Here is a 25,238-nt window from a genome sequence, read left to right on the forward strand (position 1 = left end):
GTTCCATTCATTAGTCTTGCCAGCGTGCGGGTCCATCATTCGCACTCCCCTGGGCTCCTCAGAAGTGGCTGAGTAATTGCACATTGTGCTACTTTGAAACCATTCTCTTGTTACTCGAATCCCCCCCCCCCCCCCCCAACCTCCGACCCACACTCCCCAGTCTGTTCTTGATGCCTAAAGCTTTCATTACTGGCTCTGCATTTGAGTGTAATAGGATTTTTCTAAGCAGGGTTTTCATGAGGACGGCTTACCGCTAAAGAATTGGGTCCTAAATCTCTAAACGAGTGCAGGGAAGGGCACGCAGTAGGGCAGGCGCTGTGTGCTGCTACGCTTGGCTTGAGCAAATGTATACTTAATGCAGACTTGGATATGCGCAGAGTGCAGTCAATAACAATATCGGATGGGCTGGTTGAGGTCTGATGTTAAATACACAGCAGTCGCGTCACGTGAGCACTGCTAACATGCAGAGAGTAGTGGAGATGGCTGTCAGGCAGGGTTGGAGCCTGTAATCCGCAGCGGACACCCCCAGGGCAGCACTGAGGGTGTGCCACAGTGCCGGAGGTGCTGTCTTTCAAATCGCATCACAAATTGGTGTTTGATGATGGTGTCGGCCTATTCAAACAGACTTCAACACTGATTTCGTGGCGCTAGTTCTGCCAGTGTCCCGGCCAATATCTATCACAGTAAGAGTTTTAACAACACCAGGTTAAAGCCTAGTGTTGTTAAACCTGGTGTTGTTAAAACTCTTACTGTGTTTACCCCAGTCCAACGCCGGCATCTCCACAATATCTATCACTCAAACCTGCGCCACATTGATCCCACTTACTGTCTGTGGGACCTTGCTGAGCACAATTTGACTTTCTCCCCTATCTACAGAGCAACCATAATTACAGTTCGAAAGGGATTCCTCGGCTATGAAATGTTTTGGGGTGTCTGGAGTAAAATGATGTTATATAAATGCAGGTTCTTTTTCTTCCACTTGAACCACGTCCCTCTAACCCAGAAGAGCGCCCCCTTCTGCATCAGTATGGCATTTTGGGCTCCTCCCCCCAACTGCCCCTCATCCCAATTTTTCACACCAGTCGCCCTGTGGCCAACCACTTATGTCCGAGCTGCACAGACCTGCTGAGCATAGGATCTTGATGGTCAGTTATCTGAGAATTCCTCAGTGATCTGGCTTTGATTTGAGTTGAGGTGCCAAGGTTGAAAGGACCACGCCTAACCTATAGGCCCTCTCTCCCCACAATCGCACGGGGAGAGCATGCAGGCTCCACACAAACAGTGACCCAACCCTGGAATCGAACCCGGGTCCCTGGCGCTGTGAGGCAGCAGTGCTAACCACTGTGCTGCCTGCTCTGGAAGGGGATCCGGGAGGTGGGGAGGGGAAGGGCACTTGGTTTCGTTGACCTTCGAATCTGCCGCGGATGAGGTGGCACCCAATTCTGAACGTGGGTCTCCACGTGCCACCATCTTGGAGCTCTGACGGGAAATGAAGTCGGAGTGCGCAAAACAGACCTTGCATTAGACTTGAGGCCGGGCCTCCTGTGTGTGTGGTGTGGAAATGCAAACAGCAAGTGGTCTATGTCCCATAAACGCCAGAGCTAGAGGAAGAACAGTCGTAACATAAATAAGGGGAGGGGTCAGTGGCAGATGGAGGTGGTTTGAGGTGATCAACATAGTGAAGGGGGCCTCTCTTGACTCATCGGTGAACCTTCTAATTATAGTAGTTGGCACCGCAGAAACCATATTTTATATTTGAAGCTACCCTAATTGCCAGCCGAATTATTTATCTCAATCTTATGAGTCAGCCAGGCAGAAAGACTAAACGCGGGAGGCCATTTCCTATTCCAGATCCTTGTGGGAACCCATCCCCCTCCTTAATAGCCTTCTTACTCTGAACAGAGAAACCAACCTAGATACGTCAACAGATAAACTATGATGGAGTTGAGAAGACTCAGTAGGCAGTGAACCGATATGTACATAATTCAAGTAATAGAAATTCAGCGCAAAACACGGAGTTTTAGAACAAAGCAGATGGGTGCAGAACAAATTATGTATTTTAGCCCATCCGATGCCCTATAACAGTTCTTCTGTGTAAACTGATAACACATGGAGAGTGTGTGACAGACCCTTGTGGTTATTCTCATTTCTGTCACGTACATACTTAAAAAAAATTCATTCATGGGACATGCGTGTCGCTGGCTGGCCAATATTTATTGTCCATCCCTAGTTGCCCGAGGGCAGTTGAGAGCCAACCACGTTGCTGTGGCTCTGGAGTCACAGGTAGGCCAGACCGGGTAAGGACGGCAGATTTCCTTCCCCTAAAGGACATTAGTGAACCTACTCTTTTGAGTAGAGGAGGGGGTAAGGCCAGTGACTGAGCTTGGAGTTGGGGCCACCGGATTGCAAAGGCAGGCCTTATGTACCTGAGCAGGCCCGAGCAGGCTAGCTGCCGGAAAGTTCTGTTCTTTTTACCAACTGTGAATCTAGCGACATTCTACCTTATGGGTACCACAGTGTGCGAGACAGAGGGATGGTAGCAGAGTTTCAATGACTGGGATTTAATGCCCTTCCCTATACCAAATTTGGAAACTGTGAGGTGGGGGGAGCGGGGGTTCTTTACTCAGGGTGCCAGGTGGGGTCCTGATGCCTCTGCCTTCCCACCCCACCTGCTGCCAATTCACAGCATAGAATCATAGAATTCCTGCAGTACAGAAGGAGGCCATTCAGCCCATCAAGTCTGTACTGACCACAATCCCACCCAGGCCCTATTCCCGCAACCCCACGCATTTACCCTTCTAATTCCCCCGACACTTGGGTCAATTTAGAATGGCCAATCAACCTAACCCGTACATCTTTGGACTGTGGGAGGAAACCGGAGGAAACCCCTCCCCATCCCACCCTCGCTCTCCTGTGGCCTAGGCTTCTCCCTGGGTACATGACCAGCAGTTTGCACCGCTCCATTTGACTCTGCCCTACCCATCGCCTCGATTAAATAATGACCAATGTCACTGGATGAGGCCTGGCCTCACGTTCTGGAGACATTAGTTCGAATTCCACCACGGCAGCTGGGGGAATTCGAATTCAACTGATTAACAAAAAAGTGAGGCTCATTAAAAACCATCGTGAAGCTGCCAGATTTGTCAATAAAACCCCATCTGGTTTCCTCCGGGTGCTCTGGTTCCCTCCCACACGCAGGTTAGGCGGATTGGCCATGCTAGATTACTCCTTAGTGTCCCAAGATGTGTAGGTTATGGGGATTAGCAGGGTAAATACTTGGGGTTGCGGGGAATCGGTCTGGGTGGAATTGCCCCTTAGTGTCAGGGGGATTATGTGGGGTTACAAGGATAGGGCCTGGGTGGGATTGTTGTCAGTGCAGACTCGATGGGCTGAATGGCCTCCTTCTGCACCGTAGGGATTCTATGATGCACTGATGCCCTGAGGGGAGGAAATCAGCCATCCTTACCCCATCTGGCCTGCACGTAACTCCAGACCGGCAGCAGTGCGATTGCTGGATGAGACTCGGGGCTGTGACGCCCCTCATGCCAAGTGGTCTAACCTTTGCTGCCAAGGTTCACCCCGCTGAATAAAGGCCACCGGGTTCAGGTAGCAGGGGCCATTGGCATCCTGGCAAAAGCCAGTGCCGTGCGGAGCGGGGTAAATTGAGGGGGCAGAAAGTAGAATCCTAGCATTGCACAATAAAGGTGGCAGTAATTGCGTAATCGCTGCTTCAATTCCCTGTGACCACTTAGCAAGTCGAAACACACATTGCAAAGACTACCGTGACAATTTGCATTCTAAATCCAGGTTGCAAGTTGCAATCTTATTACGTGCCAAACTCTTTATTTATTGAATTTCCATTACAGCCTACATAATCCCCAACTTGTTATAAATTTTAAAATGGAGGAGATTGCCGCTGCAGCCCTGGAGGCATTAGATAAAAAATGTAAAATAATGATTTTTTTTGTGTGTGTGGTTGGTGACCTCACTCAGCGCACTCAATCAATGCGATAATAAATAGCTTCAAGTGAAGGCATTTTTAGAGAGGGCACAACTAATGCCACTCGATGGGGATAGGTGACTAGCGCCTGACCGAACACTGAAAGAGGGAGGAGTACTGGAGGTTGGGTGCTCCCCTGGGAAGACAAACCTGTCACATGGAAGTGAAGAGGCCATTTTATGTTTGCGAGCTGCACTCGGCACCTGGCCTGTGGGAATCGCTGTTTGAAATGTAGAAAGATCCCCGCCTCTCTTTTTCTTTGTGAGCAACAGGGGGCGATATTCTTGGAGGCCTCGAGACTGACATTTTTCCTGACGGAGATCGGCACCAGTGGAAGGTTAATGGCGGAGAGCATTGTCAAGTCCACTTTTTTTTCATTCATTCGTGGGACAGGCCTGTCGCTGGGCTGGCCAGCATTTATTGCCCACTCCTAGTTGCCCTTGGAGGGTAGTTGAGAGTCAACCGCATTGCTGTGGCTCTGGAGTCACATGTAGGCCAGACCGGGTAAGGACGGCAGATTTCCTTCCCTAAAGGACCTCAGTGAACCAGATGGGCTTTGCTGACAATCGACAATGGTTTCATGGTCACCAGTAGATTCTTAATTCCAGATATTTTTCATTGAATTCAAATTCCACCAGCTGCATGAGTAACAACTGCCCAGTGTGGAAAAACTGCCTTACCGTCCCTCATCCTTCACCATTCCCACCAGCCTCCCCCTCCTCCTTCTCCTATCCGTCACCACCTTTCACCTTAAATCAATCATCTTCCACTCCCCCACCAGCCACTGCCCCCCCCCCCCCCCCGCCCCCCCACCACCACCACCACCACCACACCCACACACACCCCACTCAACCTCCAACCTCTTCACATCACTGCACCATTTCACCCCCGTCACCGTCCCCTTATTTCTCCTCCCTTTGCTCACTACACCAGATTCTCCGGTTGGTACAATATGCGCGGAAGCTTTCTGTGTGCAAACTGAGCTGCTGTGCTGCATTTAATCTGTTGCACCCACTGTAACAATGTTCTGGGGACCCGGGTTCGAATCCCACCATGGCAGATGGCAGAATTTGAATTCAATGAAACAATTATCTGGAATTAGGAATTTATTGATGACCATGAAACCATCGTCGATTGTTGGAAAAACCCATCTGGTTCACTGCCATCCTTACCTGGTCTGGCCTACATGTGACTCCAGAGCCACAGCAATATGGTTGACTCTCAATTGCCCTCCCAAGGCAACTAGGGATGGGCAATAAATGCTGGCCCAGCCAGCGACACCCATGACCCACACTTGAATAAAACAAAATGCCCGAGGCTGCACCCCAAATATTGTTGACACGCCGCATGGTGCCATAGAAACCCCAGCCTTCCTTCTCTCACCCCTGTTGTCCCTCCTCTTTCTCTCCCTCCAACTCCCACTGTCCTTCCTCCCCTCCATCCTACCCGCTCCCCCGCCACAGCCGTGTCATTGACCAATTGTCAGCGCTTAGCCTGTCCAGGGGGGGCTGGGAGGAGGCGGGGGGATGGGGAGGGAAAGACGTAGCCTGCCCCGAGGGAGGGGGGGAGGGGGGGGGGGCCTTTGCCTGCCCTGAGGGGCTAGGGAGCGGGTGGGGCCTATCTTGTCTTGGAGGTGAGGGGAAGGGGGGGGGGGGATGATTTAGCCTGCCCAGAGGAGCTGGGGGAAGGGGTGGAACGTAGCCTGCCCAGAGGATCTATGGGGGGGGGGGGGGTACTTAGCCTGTCCCTATGGGCGGGGGGGGGGGGATCTTAGCCTGCCCCAAGGGGCTGAGGGGGTCTAAGCCTGTCCTGGGGAGCTGGAGGGGGTGGGGGGGGGGGGGTGTGGAGCTGAGGGGGGGGTGGTGGTGTGGATCTGAGGGGGGGGGGGGTGGTGTGGATCTGAAGGGGGGGGGTGGTGTGGAGCTGGGGGGGGGTGGGTGGAGCTGGGGGGGCGGTGTGGAGCTGGGGGGGGTGGGTGGAGCTGGGGGGGTGGAGCTGGAGGGGTGGGGTGGGGGTGGAGGAGCTGGGGGGGGTGGAGGTGAGGGGGGGGGTGATGTGTGTGGGCAAATGATTTCTGGGGAAGTAAAGGGGAGAGCTCTTCTGGGTAAATACTTTTGGCTGGCTGCTTTCTGGGAACCGGCTGCCAGTGACCTTGCTGATGCTGCTATCATAATACAAATAAATGGGAGTCTCACTGGGACAGGAACCGCTCCCAGCTCCCTGGACTGATTTCATGGCCATCATTTGTTCTGCTGCATTGCTCTATCAATCAGGCTGAATATGTGTGCACATCAGAAAAGCAGGCACGCTGCCAGTGGAATTGAGCTGGCACGGTGCCCAGTGACAAACAATAAAGGAGAACACAATTTTCATATGCTACTGAAGCGTGTGTACATTTGTGACAGATCGCTGCTGCAGCCCAGCCCATTGATCCGTATAATGGCAAATAATGCTCACTGAGGTATCTTAACGACTTGCTGTGGGTCAGCGCTAATTTTCTCATTTATCTTTTGTTTAATAGACCTTTATTCCTCCCCCCCCCCCCCCCCCCACCCCCTAACATCACTCTTAATTTTTTAAATATTGCTCAGATCACCTTGCATGACGGGAAAGTTTCTCCCCTCCTCCGCTCCCAAATGTTGTGTTTTTTTTTAAGCAGTTGCGCTTGTACAGGCGATAAACACAGTGGCAGCAGGATAAGCCCTAATTGGAGTGCATGTGTAACAAGGTTTAATTATGGTGTGAATCTTAATGACTTGTCTCCTGTCTGTGTTTCCACGGCCCGGCAATTAGAAGCGATGTTTCTGTCGTAGGGTCTGTTCATGTTGGATGTCGTACCTCTGCAAAGAGGCCTCAAATTTCCTTCCTCAGCTCCACCTCACTTCCATCCCTAACAGCGGCCTGGGTGTACCTACACCACACGGGGCTGCGTGGGGCCCCAAGATGGCGGCCGACCGCCACCTTCTCAATGGCGGTTAGCGAGGGGCGGTAAATGGCAGCCTCGCAGAGAGGTTCACCTCCCGTGAAAGAATAAAAATGTGTGTGTGTGCGTGTGGAGTTTGCACATTCTCCTCGTGTCTGCGTGGGTTTCATCCGGATGCTGCGGTTTCCTCCCACAATCCAGATTGATTGGCCACGCTAAATTGACGCTAGTGTCCCGGGATGTGTAGGATAGAGGGATTAAAGGGGAAAATGCAGCTACCCAATAGCTGTGATACTCCGAAGATGGGCCGGGTAATGTATTGCCAGCCAAGGCTGCTTCTAAATGAATGAGGGATGCAAGCACAGGTGGCATGGTCTGGTAATGGACAGGTGGCATAGAAGATTGTTCATCGGGAAAGGGGGTTGAGGACAGTCTGCTCCTGAAAAGATGGGGCAGAACATTGTGGTGCTGCAGAGAAGAAACAGAAAGAGAGCTTATACTTCACTGGGCCTGGCTGGTGTAGCAAACCACGTGACATACAATTTACATGGGTGGCACAGTGGTTAGCTCTGCTGCCTCACAGCGCCAGGGACTCTGATTCAATTCAGACCTTGAGCGACCCATGTCTGCCTGAGTTTCCTCTGGGTGCTCCAGTTTCCTCCCACAGTCCAAAAATGCGTAGGTTAGGTGGATTGGCCATACTAAATTGCCTCTTAATGTCCCAAGATGTGTGTAGGTTAGGGGGATTAGACGTGGTAAATGCGTGGGGTCACAAGAATAGGGTGGGCCTGGGCGAGATGCTCTGTCAGAGAGTCAGTGCAAACTCAATGGAACGAATGGCCTCCTTCAGAACTGTAGGGATTCTATGATATTAAACTCCTTGTGAAGCGAATGACTTGTTTCAAAGGCAAATGTGGTAGCCATTTTGTGTGTGGCCGTGAGTTTGATTTGATTTGATTTATTATTGTCACATGTACTAGTATACAGTGAAAAGTATTGTTTTTTGCGCGCTATACAAACAAAGCATACCGTTCATAGAAAAGCAAAGGAAAGAGTGCAGAATGTAGTGTTACAGTCATAGCTAGGGTGTAGAGAAAGATCAACTTAGTGCGAGGTAGGTCCATTCAAAAGTCTGACAGCAGCAGGGAAGAAGCTGTTCTTGAGTCAGTTGGTACTTGTCCTCAGACTTTTGAATCTTTTTCCCAACAGAAGAAGGTGTAAGTGAGAATGTCTGGGGTGCGTGGGTTCCTTAATTATGCTGGCTGCTTTTCCGAGGCAACGGGAAGTGTAGACAGAGTCAATGGGTGGGAGGTTGGTTTGAGTGATGGACTGGACTCTTTGTAGTTTCTTGCAGTCTTGGACAGAGCTGTGATACAACCGGAATGGATGCTTTCTATGGTACATCTGTAAAGGTTAGAGAGATTCGTAGCGGACATGCCAAATTTCACAACTCAATTTGAATTGAGTTGAATGAACCTTGAATCTTCCTTTGGTCAGTCGATAACAGTCAGGAACGCAAAAAACCCATCTGCCCTTCTCCGAAAATTGCCCCGGGACCTTTTACGTCTGCCGGAATATGAAAAGAGGGCTGGCTGGGTGGGAAAATGGGAGATTTTTCCGAAATGCCTTGTGCAGTGGTTCCGTGGAACTGTGTTATTGGTCCCTGCCTTTCTGCACGAGACTCCCACGCACTGATGGGGGAGCCAGCCAGCCCCCTGACGGACTCAACCCTGAGTCAAATATTTTCGAGCTCGAAGCGTGGATTCATGGAAGGGTGTCGGAAGATCCAGCCCTAATTGGGCCACAAGCAGGATAGCGTACTTTCTCGGTGTTTAATGTTAACCTTTCCCGAGCAGCGGGGATCACTCCTCGTTGGTCCCCGGTGGCTCTCATTTTTCGGGGTTTTTTCTATTTAATTCACACACTGTTTTACTGGCTCGGATACCCCGAGGGCTTGGGTGGCCTTGTTTGACATTGCATTTGGAAATCATTTATTTAATCGTAGAAAGCTTTGGCAGTCTCCTGGGTGACTCGTTAATGAAATGTTTATGACTGTTAGACTCTCAAACCACCCCCATTTCCCCCCCCCCCCCATCAGCCCCTCCCTCCCCTCCCCCCCCCATCCCTCTCCCTGCCCGCTTCCCACGACTCTCTCCTCCCTCCCGCTAACAGGCTGAGTTGGGAAAGCTGATTTGCAGTTAGCTAGCAGCAGCAGCAGCATGTCATGTCATGTCCTGTAGATACCATTGCCATGACAACAGCCTGGCTAGTCCTAATTGTATTGATGCCTCAAAACAGCCGGAAGTTGATGTGAGGCCTCCAGCGAGAGAAATTGTGCGGTCTCTTTCTTTCCCCCTTTCCTGGTTTGATCCAAGGGCGCTGGCTTCTCAGCCAAGATTAAAATATTTGTGGGAGGCGTACCTTATTTTTGTCGGGGTGTGTGTATGTGTGTGTTGTTTTTTCTCATTTACTTTCTTTGGCTTTCTCCCTGGACAACGAACTGCTTCGCTCTGCCTTGTAAGCAAGTATCAGACTCATAGCACGGTCCCCCGGTGGGGTTTACGCGGGGAGATGGTTAACCCCTATACAGACTGGCAAGGGCCCAGATTTCAGATTGGATTTCTGGGAATGATTTGATTTGATTTACTATTGTCACATGTATTAAGATACAGTGAAAAGCATTGTTTGTTGCGCGCTATACAGACAAAACATACTGTTCATAGAGAAGGAAATGAGAGAGTTCCGAATGTAGTGTTACAGTCATAGCTAGGGTGTAGAGAAAGGTCAACTTAGTGTGAGATAAGTCCATTGAAAAGTCGGACAGCAGCTGGGAAGAAGTTGTTCTTGAGTCGGTTGGTATGTGACTTTTGTATCTTTTTCCCGACGCAAGAAGGTGGAAGAGAGAATGTCCAGGGTGCGTGGGGTCCTTAATTATGTTGGCTGCTTTGCCAAGGCAGCGGGAGGTGTAGCCAGAGTCATTGGATGGGAGGCTGGTTTGCGTGATGGATTGGGCTACATTCATGACCTTTTATAGTTCCTTGTGGTCTTGGGCAGAGCAGGAGCCATATCAAGCTGTGATACAACCAGAAAAAATGATTTCTATGGTGCCTCTGTAAAAGTTGTAAAAATGTGTGGGCGGCGCAGTGGTTAGCACTGTTGCCTCACCGTACCAGGGAGCCGGGTTCGATTCCCGGCTTGGGTCACTATCTGTGTGGAGTTTGCACACTCTCCCCGTGTCTGTGTGGGTTTCCCCCGGGTGCTCCGGTTTCCTCCCACTGTCCAAAGATGTGCAGATTAGGTGGATTGGCCGTGCTAAAATTGCCCCTCACTGTCAGGGGGACTAGTTAGGGTAAATGCATGGGGTTATGGGGATAGGGCCTGGGTGGGATTGTGGTCGGTGCAGGCTTGAAGGGCCGAATGGCCTCCTTTTGCGCTGTAGGATATTACAATCTATGATTCTATGACACTCTTTAAAGGGAGGGAGAAAAGAAGAAAGGGAGAGAGAAGATGTGGAGCGACTCTCTTTACAGGAGAGAGGAATATCAGAATCTGTTGCTGCAAACTCCATACACACCCAAGGTGGGAATTGAACCTGGGTCCCTGATGCTGTGAGACAGCAGTACTAACTACTGTACCATCATGCTGCCCCTTGCACCATGCAAATGAAACACATTGTTTGTGCAAAAGAAAAGTATTGCATGTCCACTTCTACTCTCCCTTTGCAGAGCTTCAGCTTCTTGTGTAGAAATAGGGAGGCGATGGCATTGTGGTATTATCGCTGGACTATTAATCCAGAAACTCAGCTAATGTTCTCGGGGACCCAGGTTCAAATCCTGCTGCGGCAGATGATGGAACTTGAATTAAAATTTTAAAAATCTGGAATTAAGAATCTACTGATGACCGTGAAACCATTGTTGATTGACAGAAAATCCCATCTGGTCCACTTATATCCTTTAGGGAAGGAAATCTGCCGTCCTTACCTGGTCTGGCCTACATGTGACTCCAGAGCCACAGCAATGTGGTTGACTCTCAACTGCCCTTGGGCAACTAGGGATGGGCAATAAATGCTGGCCCAGCCAGTGACGCCCATGTCCCGCGAATGAATATATAAAAAACTGATTATGTTCAACTGGGGCCCTGTCTGATCACCAAGGTGGAACTAAAAATATCCCATGGTTTTATTTCAAGCAGTCTCACAACCCCAGGTTAAAGTCCAACAGATTTATTTAGTAGCACCAGCTTTTGGAGTGTTGCCCCTTCATCAGGTGAGACTCACCTGATGAAGGAACAGCGCTCCGAAAGCTCGTGCTAGCAAATAAACCTGTTAGACTTTAACCTGGTGTCGTGGGACTACTTACTGTGCCTACTCCAGTCCAACGCCGGCCACTCCACATCATGGTTCTATTTCAAAGAAGATTTCTCCCTGGTGTGCTACTCAATATGTAGCCTTCAACTAACATCGCTAAAGCTGATTATCTAACGTTGCTGTTTGTGGGAGCTTGCTGTGCACAAATTGGCTGAAGTTTTTCTTGCTTTACCTCAGTGATTTCCTCCAAAAGCACTTCACCAGCCCCAAAGTGTTTTGCGATATCCTGGGGAGGTGACAAGCGATATGTCAATGCAAGTCCACTATCTAGCGGTCTTAAGAGGGTGGGTGAAAATAATGGGCATCAGGGGCAAGGTGCCTGCAAAACCCTAGTACAGTAGGAGAGGAGGGCAGAATGTTGGCAAGAAAGACAGGAAAGCAACTCAAATGGAAAGTACCTACACTCACCCACAGACTCCCTGCGCCTTCCGATCTCTTTGTGGCACGGCCAAAGCACGTAGCCTGGCAACTGAGGGAATCATGCACAACCTTTCATCCACATGCTGACCAAATCTGAGAAATGATGTCTAACTGTGTCCGAACACTCGGAACCACTGCACACATGCTGGAGCTCGCTGTGTACAAGTTGGCCCTTGTGTTTTCTGCATTACGCCAATGACTCTATTTCAAAAGCATCTCATTGACTGCAATGCACTTTGGGCAAGAAAGTGAAAAGGAACTTGCATTGAAACAGCGCCTCTCACAACCTCCGGACATTGCAAAGCGTCTTGTAGCCAATGGCGTATTTTCCACAGAATCGTAGAATCCCTACAGTGCAGAAAGAGGCCATTCGACCCATCGAGCCTGCACCGACAACAATCCCACCCAGGCCCTATCCCCATAATCCCGCATATTTACCCTGCTAGTCCGTCTGACATTAAGGGGCAATTTATCATGGCCAATCAACCTAACCCGCGCATCCTTGGACTGTGGGAGGAAACCAGAGCACCCGGAGGAAACCCACGCAGACACGGGAAGAATGTGCAGACTCCACACAGACAGTGACTGAGGCTGGAATTGAACCCGGGTCCATGGCGCTGTGAGGCAGCAGTGCTAACCACTGTGCTCCCCTTTTTGAAGTGCGGTCACTGTTGTAAAGTAGGAAACATAGCAGCCCAGGTGTGCACAGCAAGCTCCCACCGGCAGCAATGACGAATAATCCATTTTAATCTAGATATTGAGCAGTTTATTTTTGTAAAACTCATAATTTTACCAGTTTTCACAAGCTCTTTTTCAAATAGCGCCGAGGATATTATGGGGCCCTCTTTGGCCACCTGAGAGGGCAGGTGGCGCCCCGGTTTAGTGATATTTCGGAAAGACGGCACCTCTGACAGTGCAGCACTCCCTCACTCGCGGCACTGGAGTATCAGCCTGGGCGGTGTGGTGTGATCAGGCGCAGTTGTAATCTAAACATACCCACATGGCCATTTCAGCCAGACCAGGCCCCAATGTGAGAAAGGTTATTCGATGCAATGGGAGCGCTCAATGAATAGATCAAACAGCCTGGGAATGTAATGTGAAGTGCTCTTAATGGCTTTTTATTCAGGGCGGACAAAAATAATGGTTAAAAATATCAATAAAAAGCGGGGGCATTCACCCTTGTGCAAACTAGAGTAATGCGCTCGTTAGCTGTGGGCATCTTAATCATGAAGCCAGGCTTTCATGTAAATGAGTCAGTCCTATTCAGCAGCGTGGTGTCACCTGTTTCTGATTGCTGTGATCAGTAGTGTTGTCTTTGTATTCTAATTACTCGCAGGAGATCTCAGTTCCCCTGCCCTCTTGTCTTGCCCTCTTGTGAATGACTGTGGTACACAACATTGGGTTGTTATTGATAAAGAAGCTCTCTGAGTGATCGCAGTATGTGCATACAAAGAAGATCAGGTGCCGAAGCAGAGGGTTTGCGATGTAAACACAACCCTCCACCTCATCTCTCTCTCTCTCTGGCTGGCTGGCGTCAGTGCCGGTGTGGAGCAGCCCTATACAGCGGCCGTTTTTCTCTCTCTCTCTGCACCAATTTGATGCCCGCTGTTCAAAATCAACTGATGGACTTTCCTCTGTTGCTACTTTCTTCAATGGGTCTTCCTTCCCGCGGGATCACCCCCTTGTGGGCACCGACCAGTAATTGCATCAAGTGACTGATAATGGGCACCTTGACAATTGGGATTCACACGGGGCCAGATTCCCGTGAGCTCTCCACAGCGGCCGTGACTCCGACCTGTCAACATTTTAAGTCTCATTAATTCTTTTCATATCCCTCCACGGTCTCACCCCTCCATTTCTCTATAACCTCCTCCAGCCTCACAAAGCTCTAGAGATACCTTCGCCGCTCCAATTCTAGTCTCTTGCACAGCCCTGGTGTTAATCGTTTCACCATTGGCTTTTCACCATTCCAGAACTGCCTACGTCTCAAAGCCTGGAACCCATCCCCCCACCAACCTTTGCCACCATGCTGCCCCTGTGGAGTGGTTAGCACTGCTGCCTCACAGTGCCAGGGACCTGGGTTCGATTCCCGGCTTGGGCCACTGTCTGTGTGAGGTTTGCATGTTCCCCCCACTGCCTGTGTGGGTTTCCCCTGAGTGCTCCGATTTCCTCCCACAGTCCAAAGAAGTGTGGGTTGGGTGGATTGACCATGCTAAATTGCCCCTTAGTGTCAGGGGGACGAGCTAGGGTAAATGCATGGGGTTATGGGGATAGGGCCTGGGTGGGATTGTGGTCAGTGCAGTTTCGATGGGCTGAATGGCCTCCTTCTGCACTGTAGGATTCTATGATTCTAAGACTTCACCATCTTTCCACTTTCCTTTTAATACGCACCTTTATCACCTCCCCTGTTGGTCCAAGCCTTTGGCACAGTGGTTAGCACTGCTGCCTCACAGCGCCAGGGACCCGGGTTCAATTCCCGGCTTGGGTCACTGTCTGCATAAAGTCTGCATGTTCTCCCCGTGTCTGCGTGGGTTTTCTCCAGGGGGGTGCTCCGGTTTCCTCCCACCGTCTGAAAGACGTGCTGGTTAGATGCATTGGCCATGCTAAGTTTTCATCAGTGTATGCGAACAGGCGCCAGAATGTGGAGACTCGGGGATTTTCACACTAACTTCATTGCAGTGTTAATGTAAGCCCACTTGTGACACCAATAAATAAACTTTAGACTTAAAAACCTCCCTGTTAGTCCAAGCCTTTGGTCCACCTGTCCTGCAGTGTTCTGATGCGGCTGGGCGGTCAAATCTGGTTTGAGGGTTGCCCCCTGTGAAGCCCCTCGGGATGGTTAAGGGGCAAAAACGAATGCAAGTTGTTGCTGTTGCCACTCGACATGTCACATATTCAGCCACCAACCAATTAGCGCAGCTCCACGCTGGTTTGGAAGAAGAAACAGTTAAAAGCATTCAGTTGGAATGTGGTTGACGGGACCATTTCCCCAGTCGTTCCGGTATCATTTAACCTGTGTGTACTGGCGGTTATTGATGTGTGACAGCCTGAAACGCTGTGACATGCCCCCGCCTCTTATTTCCTTCTCGTTGTCGTTTTGATCGCGGCGATTTCTGTGAATGGGAGGAGCGATGCTCGTTTCCCGACCCTTCCCTCCCCCCACCATTTTTACCTCCGGGGATGTAATCACACATGCTAATGTAGGGAGTAAGCGGGAACGCGTTAACACTGAGGGACACACTTGAGCAGTTCGGCTGCCGTCCCACAGTGAAGCCTGAGCTGGGCTACAAACCTCAGGAGAGTCTTGCAGCCGGAGGCATTGCAGCTTCTTAATAATGCATTCAGTTCATCATTTGCCTTTCTGTTTTGGAGTGTTACCATCACCTCCTGTCTTACAGCCATTAACCGCCTCCATTTTGACTACCAAAGTCTGTTATTGCAACTCCCTGTCATATTCTATTTGAATTTATAGCGCAGAAGCTGGTTGTTTGGCCCAAATGACCCGTGCCCATGTTTAAGTATTGGTTTACTGCATTGTGATGCTCGCCTGGGTCTCTGTCGACGTTCCACACATTTCATAGCTGCAAAAAGACTTTGCTAGATTGCCACCTCATTTACCCACTCTTAACTAGCCTCCTTCAGCATATTCGTGACCAGACAATCAGTACAGGTCGCATGGAATTCCTTTTTTGAAGTTTATTTATTAGTCACAGGTAAGGCTCACATTAACACTGCAATGAAGTTACTGTGAAATTCCCCCTAGTCGCCCACACTCCGGCGCCTGTTCGGGTCAATGCACCCTAACCGGCCCGTCTTTCAGACTGTGGGAGGAAACCGGAGCACCCGGAGGAAAACCCACGCAGACACGGGGAGATTGTGCAAACTCCACACAGACGGTGGCCCAAGCCGGGAATCGAACCCGGGTCCCTGGCGCTGTGAGGCAGCAGCGCTAACCACTTTGCCACCGTGCCGCCAGCCCATCGTGCTGGATCCTCATAGAATCCCGACAGTGCAGAAGGAGGCCATTTGGCCCATCGAGCCTGCACCGACCCTCAAAGTGCACTCCACCTAGGCCCACTCCCGCACATTTAACATGGCTAATAAGAACATAAGAACATAAGAAATAGGAGCAGGAGTAGGCCATCTAGCCCCTCGAGCCTGCCCCGCCATTCAATAAGATCATGGCTGATCTGACGTGGATCAGTACCACTTACCCGCCTGATCCCCATAACCCTTAATTCCCTTACCGATCAGGAATCCATCCATCCGCGCTTTAAACATATTCAGCGAGGTAGCCTCCACCACCTCAGTGGGCAGAGAATTCCAGAGATTCACCACCCTCTGGGAGAAGAAGTTCCTCCTCAACTCTGTCTTAAACCGACCCCCCTTTATTTTGAGGCTGTGTCCTCTAGTTTTAACTTCCTTACTAAGTGGAAAGAATCTCTCCGCCTCCACCCTATCCAGCCCCCGCATTATCTTATAAGTCTCCATAAGATCCCCCCTCATCCTTCTAAACTCCAACGAGTACAAACCCAATCTCCTCAGCCTCTCCTCATAATCCAAACCCCTCATCTCCGGTATCAACCTGGTGAACCTTCTCTGCACTCCCTCCAATGCCAATATATCCTTCCTCATATAAGGGGACCAATACTGCACACAGTATTCCAGCTGCGGCCTCACCAATGCTCTGTACAGGTGCATCAAGACATCCCTGCTTTTATATTCTATCCCCCTCGCAATATAGGCCAACATCCCATTTGCCTTCTTGATCACCTGTTGTACCTGCAGACTGGGCTTTTGCGTCTCATGCACAAGGACCCCCAGGTCCCTTTGCACGGTAGCATGTTTTAATTTGTTTCCATTGAGATAGTAATCCCATTTGTTATTATTTCCTCCAAAGTGTATAACCTCGCATTTCTCAACGTTATACTCCATTTGCCATATCCTCGCCCACTCACTCAGCCTGTCCAAATCTCTCTGCAGATCTTCTCCGTCCTCCACACGATTCACTTTTCCACTTATCTTTGTGTCGTCTGCAAACTTCGTTACCCTACACTCCGTCCCCTCCTCCAGATCATCTATATAAATGGTAAACAGTTGCGGCCCGAGTACCGATCCCTGCGGCACGCCACTAGTTACCTTCCTCCAACCGGAAAAACACCCATTTATTCCGACTCTTTGCTTCCTGTCGGATAGCCAGTCCCCAATCCACTTTAACACACTACCCCCAACTCCGTGTGCCCTAATCTTCTTCAGCAGCCTTTTATGGGGCACCTTATCAAACGCCTTTTGGAAATCCAAAAACACCGCATCCACCGGTTCTCCTCCATCAACCGCCCTAGTCACATCTTCATAAAAATCCAACATGTTCGTCAAGCACGACTTTCCCCTCATGAATCCATGCTGCGTCTGATTGATCGAACCATTTCTATCCAGATGCCCTGCTATCTCCTCTTTAATAATGGATTCCAGCATTTTCCCTACTACAGACGTTAAGCTGACCGGCCTATAGTTACCCGCCTTTTGTCTCCTTCCTTTTTTAAACAGCGGCGTAACATTAGCCGTTTTCCAATCAACCGGCACTACCCCAGAGTGCAACGAGTTTTGATAAATAATCACTAACGCATCCACTATTACCTCTGACATTTCTTTCAATACCCTGGGATGCATTCCATCCGGACCCGGGGACTTGTCCACCTTCAGTCCCATTAGTCTACCCAGCCCTGCCTCTCTGGTAACATTAATCATATTAAGTATTTCTCCTGCTGCCAACCCTCTATCGTTAATATTTGGCAAACTATTTGTGTCCTCCACCGTGAAGACCGACACAAAAAACTTATTTAAAGACTCAGCCATATCCTCATTTCCCACTATTAACTCCCCCCTCTCGTCCTCCAAGGGTCCAACATTCACTCTAGCCACTCTATTCCTTTTTATATATTTATAAAAACTTTTACTATCATTTTTTATATTAATTGCTAGCCTAGCTTCATAGTCTATCCTTCCTTTCTTTATCGCTTTCTTAGTCTCTCTTTGTTGTTTCTTAAATTTTTCCCAATCACTTGTTTCTCCACTATTTTTGGCCACTCTGTACGCAGCTGTTTTTATTTTAATACTCTCCTTTATTTCCTTCGTTATCCACGGCTGGTTCTCCCTTTTCTTACAATCCTTGTTTTTTGTTGGAATATATTTTTGCTGAGAACTGAAAAGGATCTCCTTAAAAATCCTCCACTGTTCCTCAGCTATCCTACCTGCCAGCCTGCTCTCCCAGTCTACCTTAGCCAATTCATCCCTCATCCTATCATATTTCCCTCTGTTCAAACAGAGGACACTGGTTTGAGACCAAACTTTCTCCTCTTCCATCTGAATCAGAAATTCAACCATATTGTGGTCACTAGAGGGTCCTTCACAATAAGATCCTTAATTCTACCTACCTCGTTACACAATACCAGATCCAAAATAGCTCGTTCCCTCGTCGGTTCCGTAACATGCTGTTCAAGGAAACTATCCCGACAGCATTCTAAGAACTCTTCCTCCATTCCACCCTTACCGACTTGAGTCTGCCAGTCAATGTGCATGTTGAAGTCCCCCATGATAATCCACCTGATCTACACATCTTGGACACTAGGGGCAATTTAGCATGGCACATCTTTGGAGCGTGGGAGGTAACTGGAGCACCCGGAAGAAACCCACGCAGACACGGGGAGAATGTGCAAACTCCACAAAGACAGTCATCCAAGGTCGGAATTGAACCTGGGTCCCAGCATTGTGAGGCAGCACTGCTAACCACTGTGCCACCTCGATCAAATACCCTCTCAACCTTCTTGTACTGAATCTCCCAATCTTCTCCAAGGAAAACAGTCCCTATTTCTCCAATCCATCTACGTAACTGAAGTTCCTTGTCCCTGGAACTATCCTCATGAATCTTTTCCGCACTCCCTCCAAGTCTTCACATCTTTCCTGAAGTGTGGCACCCAGAAGTAGATTCAGTTCTCCAGCTGAGTTCCTATTATAGGCGGCACGGTGGCACAGTGGTTAGCCCTGTTGCCTCACAGTGCCAGGGATCCGGGTTTGATTCCCGGCTTGGGTCACTGTCTGTGTGGAGTTTGCACATTCTTCCTGTGTCTGCGTGGGTTTCCTTCGGATGCTCTGGTTTCCTCCCACAGTCCAAAGATGTGCGGGTTAGGTAGATTGGCCATGCTAAATTGCCCCTTAGTATCAGGGAGACTAGCAGGTCAAATAAATGGGGTTACGGGGATAGGGCCTGGGTGGAACTGTTGTGGGTGCAGACTCGATGGGCCGAATAGCCTCCTCCTGCACTGTAGAGATTCTATGATTTTATTGAATCTACCTCTGTGTTCCTTTCTGGCAGTGAATTCCAGATCACAATAAAGACATTCCTCCACTGGCTCTTGTGCCAATTATTTTAAACCTCAAACCTCCAGTTGCTGAACCTCAGGGCAGTATTTCCCCCAATCTAATCAATCAAAATCCTTCATGATCCTGAACGCCCAATTAAATCTCCCCATAAACTTCCCTGCTGTAAGAAAAGCGATTGCAGCTTCTCGTAAAATCTCTATGTAACTGAAATTCTTCACCCCCAGTACCATTCTAGCAAATCTCGGGGTGGCACAGTGGTTAGAACTGTTGCTTCTTAGTGCCAGGGACCTGGGTTCAATTCCGGTCTTGGGTCACTGTCTGTGTGGAGTTTGCACATTCTCCCCGTGTCTGCATGGGTTTCCTCCAGGTGCTCCGGTTTCCTCCCACAGTCCAAAGGTGTGCAGGTTAGGGTGATCGGCCATGCTAAATTGTCCCTTAAAGTCAGGAGGATTAGCAGGATAAATACCTGGGGTTATGGGGATGGAACCTGGGTGGGATTGCAGTTGGTGCAGGCATAATGGGCTGAATGGTCTCCTGCACCGAAGGAGTGTTGTGATTCTCCGCACCATCATCATGGTGGTGCCCAGAATTGGCTTCAACATTCCAGCTGGCCTCTAACCAAAGATGCAAATATTTACATGCTACGAAATAGCCGCTTCGGGTTAAGGGGTATAAATAGGCCCTGGATCATAGTCCTGGGCAGTTCTGACTTTGTACCTGTGTTCCATTAGCTGCAGTAAGTCGGGCCACTGTGAAGAACAAGGTGGCTGTGAGGAGATTCCGACTCAGCCCCTCAGGCTGAAGATGGAAACTTCGGTCCGGACTGTAACTGTGCGGATGATGATGCTGATTAAGCTGCAACAATGTCCAATCTTCACTTTTGTTTATGTTGCAGGCAGAAATTGTGAAGAGGCTAAGCACAATCTGTGCACAAATTATACCTTTCCTCTCTCAGGAGGTAAGTTTGCTTCTCTTTTTGCTAAATAATATAAGTTGATTCATGGAAGGTTGGGTTTTAATTCCAGTGCAGTGATGTCCAGTTCTTGTGTGTAGACCCATCTTCTCAATGTAGAATGGGACTATTCCGTTCAAAATGTTGTTCGCCAATTCTATGGAAAGCTTGTTTTTTTTTACATGGTGAGAAACCATAGAATCCCTACTGTGCAGAAGGAGGCCATTCAGCCCATCAAGTTTGGACCAACAATGATCCCATCCTAGCCCCATCTCCACAACCCCCACATTTGCCCTGCAAATCCCTCTAACCTACACCTCCCGGGACACTAAGGGGCAATTTAGCATGGCCGATGCATCTAACCCGCACATCTTTGGACTGTGGGAGGAAACCGGAATATCTGGAGGAAACCCACGCAGACACGGGGAAAATATGCAGACTCCACGCAGACAGTGACCCAAGCCGGGAATTGAACCCGGGTCCCTGGAGCTGTGAGGCAGCAGTGCTAACCACAGTGTCACCGTGCTGCCCGTGTGGCGACAAGGAGATTTTCACAGGCAGAAAGCCATCCTGAAAACACATGTTCCACAAACAGAAACCAAAAATCAACTTTTTAAAAAACCATTTAATAAGGGGGACTCTCGATCACTGATGGTTGCAAGGTCCTCTGAGTGGGCTCTCGGATACCGTGAAGTATACAGTAAAGTTCCTCCATCGGTGGCTGATCCTTGCCAGTATCGACCCTCTCATGTGGCACAGTGGTTAGCACTGCTGCCTCACAGCGCCAGGGACCCGTATTCAATTCCGGCCTCTGTGTGGAGTTTGTACGTTCTCCCCGTGTCTGCATGGGTTTCCTCCAGGTGCTCCGGTTTGCTCCCACAGTCAAAAGAAGCGCAAATTAGGTGGATTAGCCATGCTAAATTTTCCAGCAGTGTCCAAAAGATGTGTAGATTAGATGGATTAGCCATGGGCGATATGTGAGGTTGCAGGGATGGGACGGGGGAGAGGACCTTGGTGGGATGCTCTGTCAGAGAGTTGGTACAGACTCAATGTGCTGAATGGTCTTTTCTGTAGGGATTCTGTGACTCTATGGTTTTTACTCACCTCCCTGTACTGACCCTCTCTACTGCCAGCAATGGTGAGGCTATAACACAGGTCAGACGGTGTAAAGTCTGGCTCTGTCCAGTTTGCAAATACATTTATGGCCAGTTGGATGAAAGGGCACCACCATCTTTATTTCTATTGGAATTAATTGGAATGGGGTGGCACACTGGTTAGCATTGCTGCCTTACAGCGCCAGGGACCCGGGTTCGATTCCCGGCTTGGGTCACTGTCTGTGTGGAGTCTGCACGTTCTCCCCGTGTCTGCGTGGGTTTCCTCCGGGTACTCCAGTTTCCTCCCACAGTCCGAAAGACATGCTGGTTAGGGTGCATTGGCCGTGCTAAATTCTCCCTCGGTGTTACTCGAACAGGTGTGGCGACTAGGGGGATTTTCACGGTAACTTCATTGCAGTGTTAACGTCAGCCGACTTGTGACACCATTAAATAAACTTAAACTAAATTAATCATATTTTCTTTCAAAAGAGAGAAAAAGAAATCAGCTGCTCTCAAGTTTTCTCACCAAAACAAACGGCAGAGTCGCAAAATGGCCGATGTGCCCAAAAGTTGGGTTCAGCAGTTATTTCCAGGTCTTGGAATGCTCGTTCTTCAGGGTGATGCCAGAGGATGATGTGTGAATTTTGTGTAACAGTTGGCTACCCTTTTGTCAAGCTCCCCGCAGCGGGGGTGGGGAGGGTTGCGTTAGTACAGGCAGGGGGAGGGGAAGATGGAAGCCGAGCGCATTTTAATTTGAAACTCAGTGAAGCGTGTAACACGCTCCGACAGCAAGAGATATAGACAGCTCGTGAATTGACACAGGGCTGTTGGGGAGGGGGCTGGCGGGGGGGAGGTTTGGGTGGGGGGGGGTGGGGCTGGTTTCCCAGATCATCGTCTGTATGAAACACCGCTGTTCATGAGTAACCTTGCAACCGGAAACAATAACCACATTGTACCCTGGCCAGAATTAACTCCTTCGTTCCCCCACCCCCCGAAGCTGTTTTGTCTGCGGAGCGTCGAGAGCCATCTCCACAGGGGCTGCTTTTGTTCTCCGGGGGAGCCAGTTCCCTCAGCCCTGCTCTGCGGAGCTGTTGCCAACTCTCCAGGACTGCCCTGGAGTCTGCTGGATTTTAATCTCTGGGATGCGGCAGTGAGTTATTCCAGGAGCAAAATCGAAGGAGAGTTGGAATTGTATTTTTTACATTTTTTTTGTTGTTGTTACTATCCAGTTATAGGAGGTAGAGGGGAGGGGAGGGGCTGAAGGAAGCTGTTTCATCAGGTGTGGCTGTTGGACACATATGATGAAACCTCCAGGAATAGACCCAACCACTGTTGCCAACCCTATTCTGCGCCAGTGGTGTAGTGAGGACACGGGGTTGCCTACTTTTTGTCTCTAAAACTGATAAAAAAATGAACTGGTGTTCTGAATTAATCTGTGGGTCTTTGCTTGTGATCTTCCTGGATCCAGTGCACATAGAACCATAGAAATGATACAACACAGAGGGGGATCATTCAGCCCATCTTGTTCGTGCCAACCCAAAGATACCCAGGTTCCCATTCTAATTCCATCTTCCTGCACCCGACGCTTAGCCCTGGAGCTTACAGTCTTAAGGGACAGGTTCAGTTCAGGGTCCCTGCCTCCAACGCCAACGTGAGCAGCGAATTCCAGACACCCACCATGCTACGCGTAAAAACATTTTCCCTTTAGGGGAGGCGATGGCCTAGTGGTATTATCGCTAGACTGTCAATCCAGAAATTCAGAAAATGCTCTGGGGACCTGGATTCAAATCCCACCATGGCAATTTAATACAAAATATCTGGAATTAGGAATCTACTGATGACCATGAAACTATTGTCATAGAGTCATAGAGTTTGGGCGGCACGGTAGCACAGTGGTTAGCACTGCTGCTTCACAGCTCCAGGGACCTGGGTTCGATTCCCGGCTCGGGTCACTGTCTGTGTGGAGTTTGCACATTCTCCTCGTGTCTGCGTGGGTTTCCTCCGGGTGCTCCGGTTTCCTCCCACAGTCCAAAGATGTGCGGGTTAGGTTGATTGGCCATAAAATTGCCCCTTAGTGTCCTGAGGTGCGTAGGTTAGAGAGATTAGCAGGTAATATGTGTAGGGATATGGGAGTAGGGCCCTGGGTGGGATTGTGGTCAGTGCAGACTTGATGGGCCGAATGGCCTGTTTCTGCACTGTAGGGTTTCTATGATTTCTATGATTTTACTGCATGGAAACAGGCCCTTTGGCCCAACTTGTCCATGCCACCCAGTATTTACCATTAAGCTACTCCCAATTGCCCACGTTTGGCCCATATCCCTCTATAAAAATCTTACCCATGTAACTGTCTAAATGCTTTTTAAAAGACAAAATTGTACCCACCTCTACTACTACCTCTGGCTGCTAGTTCCAGGCATTCAACACCCTCTGTGTGAAAAAGTTGTCCCTTTGGACCCTTTTGTATTTCTCCCCTCTCACCTTATAACCTATGCCCTCTAGTTTTAGACTCCCCTACCTTTGGGAAAAAATATTGACTATCTACCTCATCTACATCCCTCATTATTTTATAGAACTCTATAAGATCACTCCTAAGTCTCCTACGCACCAGAGATAAAAGTCCCAGTCTATCCAGCCTCTCCTTATAACTCAAACTACCAAGTCTCAGTAGCATCCTAGTAAATTTTTTCTGCATTCTTTCTCGTTTACTAATATCCTTTCTATAATAGGTGACCAGAACTCTACACGGTACTCCAAGTTTGGCCTTACCAATATCTTGTACAACTTTAACAAGACGTTCCAACCCCTGTATTCAATGTTCTGACCAATGAAACCAAGTATGCTGAATGCCTTCCACACGACCCTGTCCACCTGTGACTCCACTTTCAAGGAGCAATGAACTTGTACCTCTAGATCTCTTTGTTCTATAACTCTCCCCAACATCCTACCATTAACTGAGTAAGTCCTGCCCTGGTTTGATTGTCGGAAAAACCCATCTGGTTCACTGATGCCCTTTAGGGAAAGAAGTCAGCCATCCTTACCTGGTCTGGCCTACATGTGACTCCAGAGCTACAGCAATGTGGCTGACTCTTAACTGCCCTCGGGCAACTAGATATGGGCAATAAATGCTGGCCGGCCAGCGATGTCCATGTCCCACGAATGAATAAAAAATAATTTTCTTCTGCCATTTAGCTTGTATCCATGAGCCCTGGGTTTTGAATTCTCTGCCAAGAGAAGCAGGTTCCTCCTGTCTACTCTATCTCTTCCTCCTCATAATTTTGTAAACCCCAATCATTAATTAGAAATTAGAAACCCTACAGTGCAGAAGGAGGCCATTCGGCCCATCGAGTCTGCACCGACCACAATCCCACCCAGGCCCTCCCCCCACATATTTTACCCGCTAATCCCTCTAACCTACGCATCCCAGGACTCTAAGGGACAATTTTTAACCTGGCCAATCAACCTAACCCGCACATCTTTGGACTGTGGGAGGAAACCGGAGCACCCGGAGGAAACCCACGCAGACACGAGGAGAATGTGCAAACTCCACACAGAACAGTGACCCGAGCCGGGAATCGAACCCGGGACCCTGGAGCTGTGAAGCAGCAGTGCTAACCACTGTGCTACCGTGCCGCCCCTCAGTAACCCCTCATGTAACCCCTCAGACCTCTCTGTTCCGAGGGAAGCAACCCCAGCCTCTTCAACCTGTCCTTCTGCCAGTTTCCTGTTTACTGACTCTGATTTGCACTGGATTGTCAGCCTTGAAGAGAGGCTGGTTGGGTTCGGGTCATTTTCCTTAGAGCAGAGAAGGCTGAGGGGTGACGTGATTGAGGAGTACAACATTTGTGAGGGGTATAGATAGAGTAGATAGGAAGAAACCTTTCCCCTAACTAGAGTGGGTAACGAACCAGGGACATAGAGTAAGGGTAGGAGATTGAGGGGATTTGAGGACAACCTTTTTCACCCAGAGGATGGTGGGAATCTGGAACTCTCTGTCTGAAAAGATGGTAGAGGTGGGAACCCTCACAACATTTCATAAGCAGTTAGATGAGCATTTGAGACACTGTAGCACACAAGGCTACGGACCAAGTGCTGGAAAATGGGAT

At 49.4% G+C, this 25,238-nt stretch overlaps 1 protein-coding gene across 9 annotated transcripts in view; it reads left to right on the top strand.

Moving 5' to 3' along the window:
• The window catches only part of LOC144479508 (transducin-like enhancer protein 4), a 225,270-nt gene that overhangs the window by 61,546 nt on the left and 138,486 nt on the right, over window positions 1-25,238 (top strand). For all 9 annotated transcript variants that reach the window (XM_078198246.1, XM_078198241.1, XM_078198243.1 and 6 more), the window contains exon 5: window positions 19,985-20,047. In XM_078198246.1, coding sequence (XP_078054372.1) covers window positions 19,985-20,047 — 63 coding nt within the window. The remainder of the gene's footprint in view (window positions 1-19,984; window positions 20,048-25,238) is intronic.

Source organism: Mustelus asterias, chromosome 26 (genome assembly GCF_964213995.1).
Source record: "Mustelus asterias chromosome 26, sMusAst1.hap1.1, whole genome shotgun sequence".
NCBI classification, from domain to species: domain Eukaryota; kingdom Metazoa; phylum Chordata; class Chondrichthyes; order Carcharhiniformes; family Triakidae; genus Mustelus; species Mustelus asterias.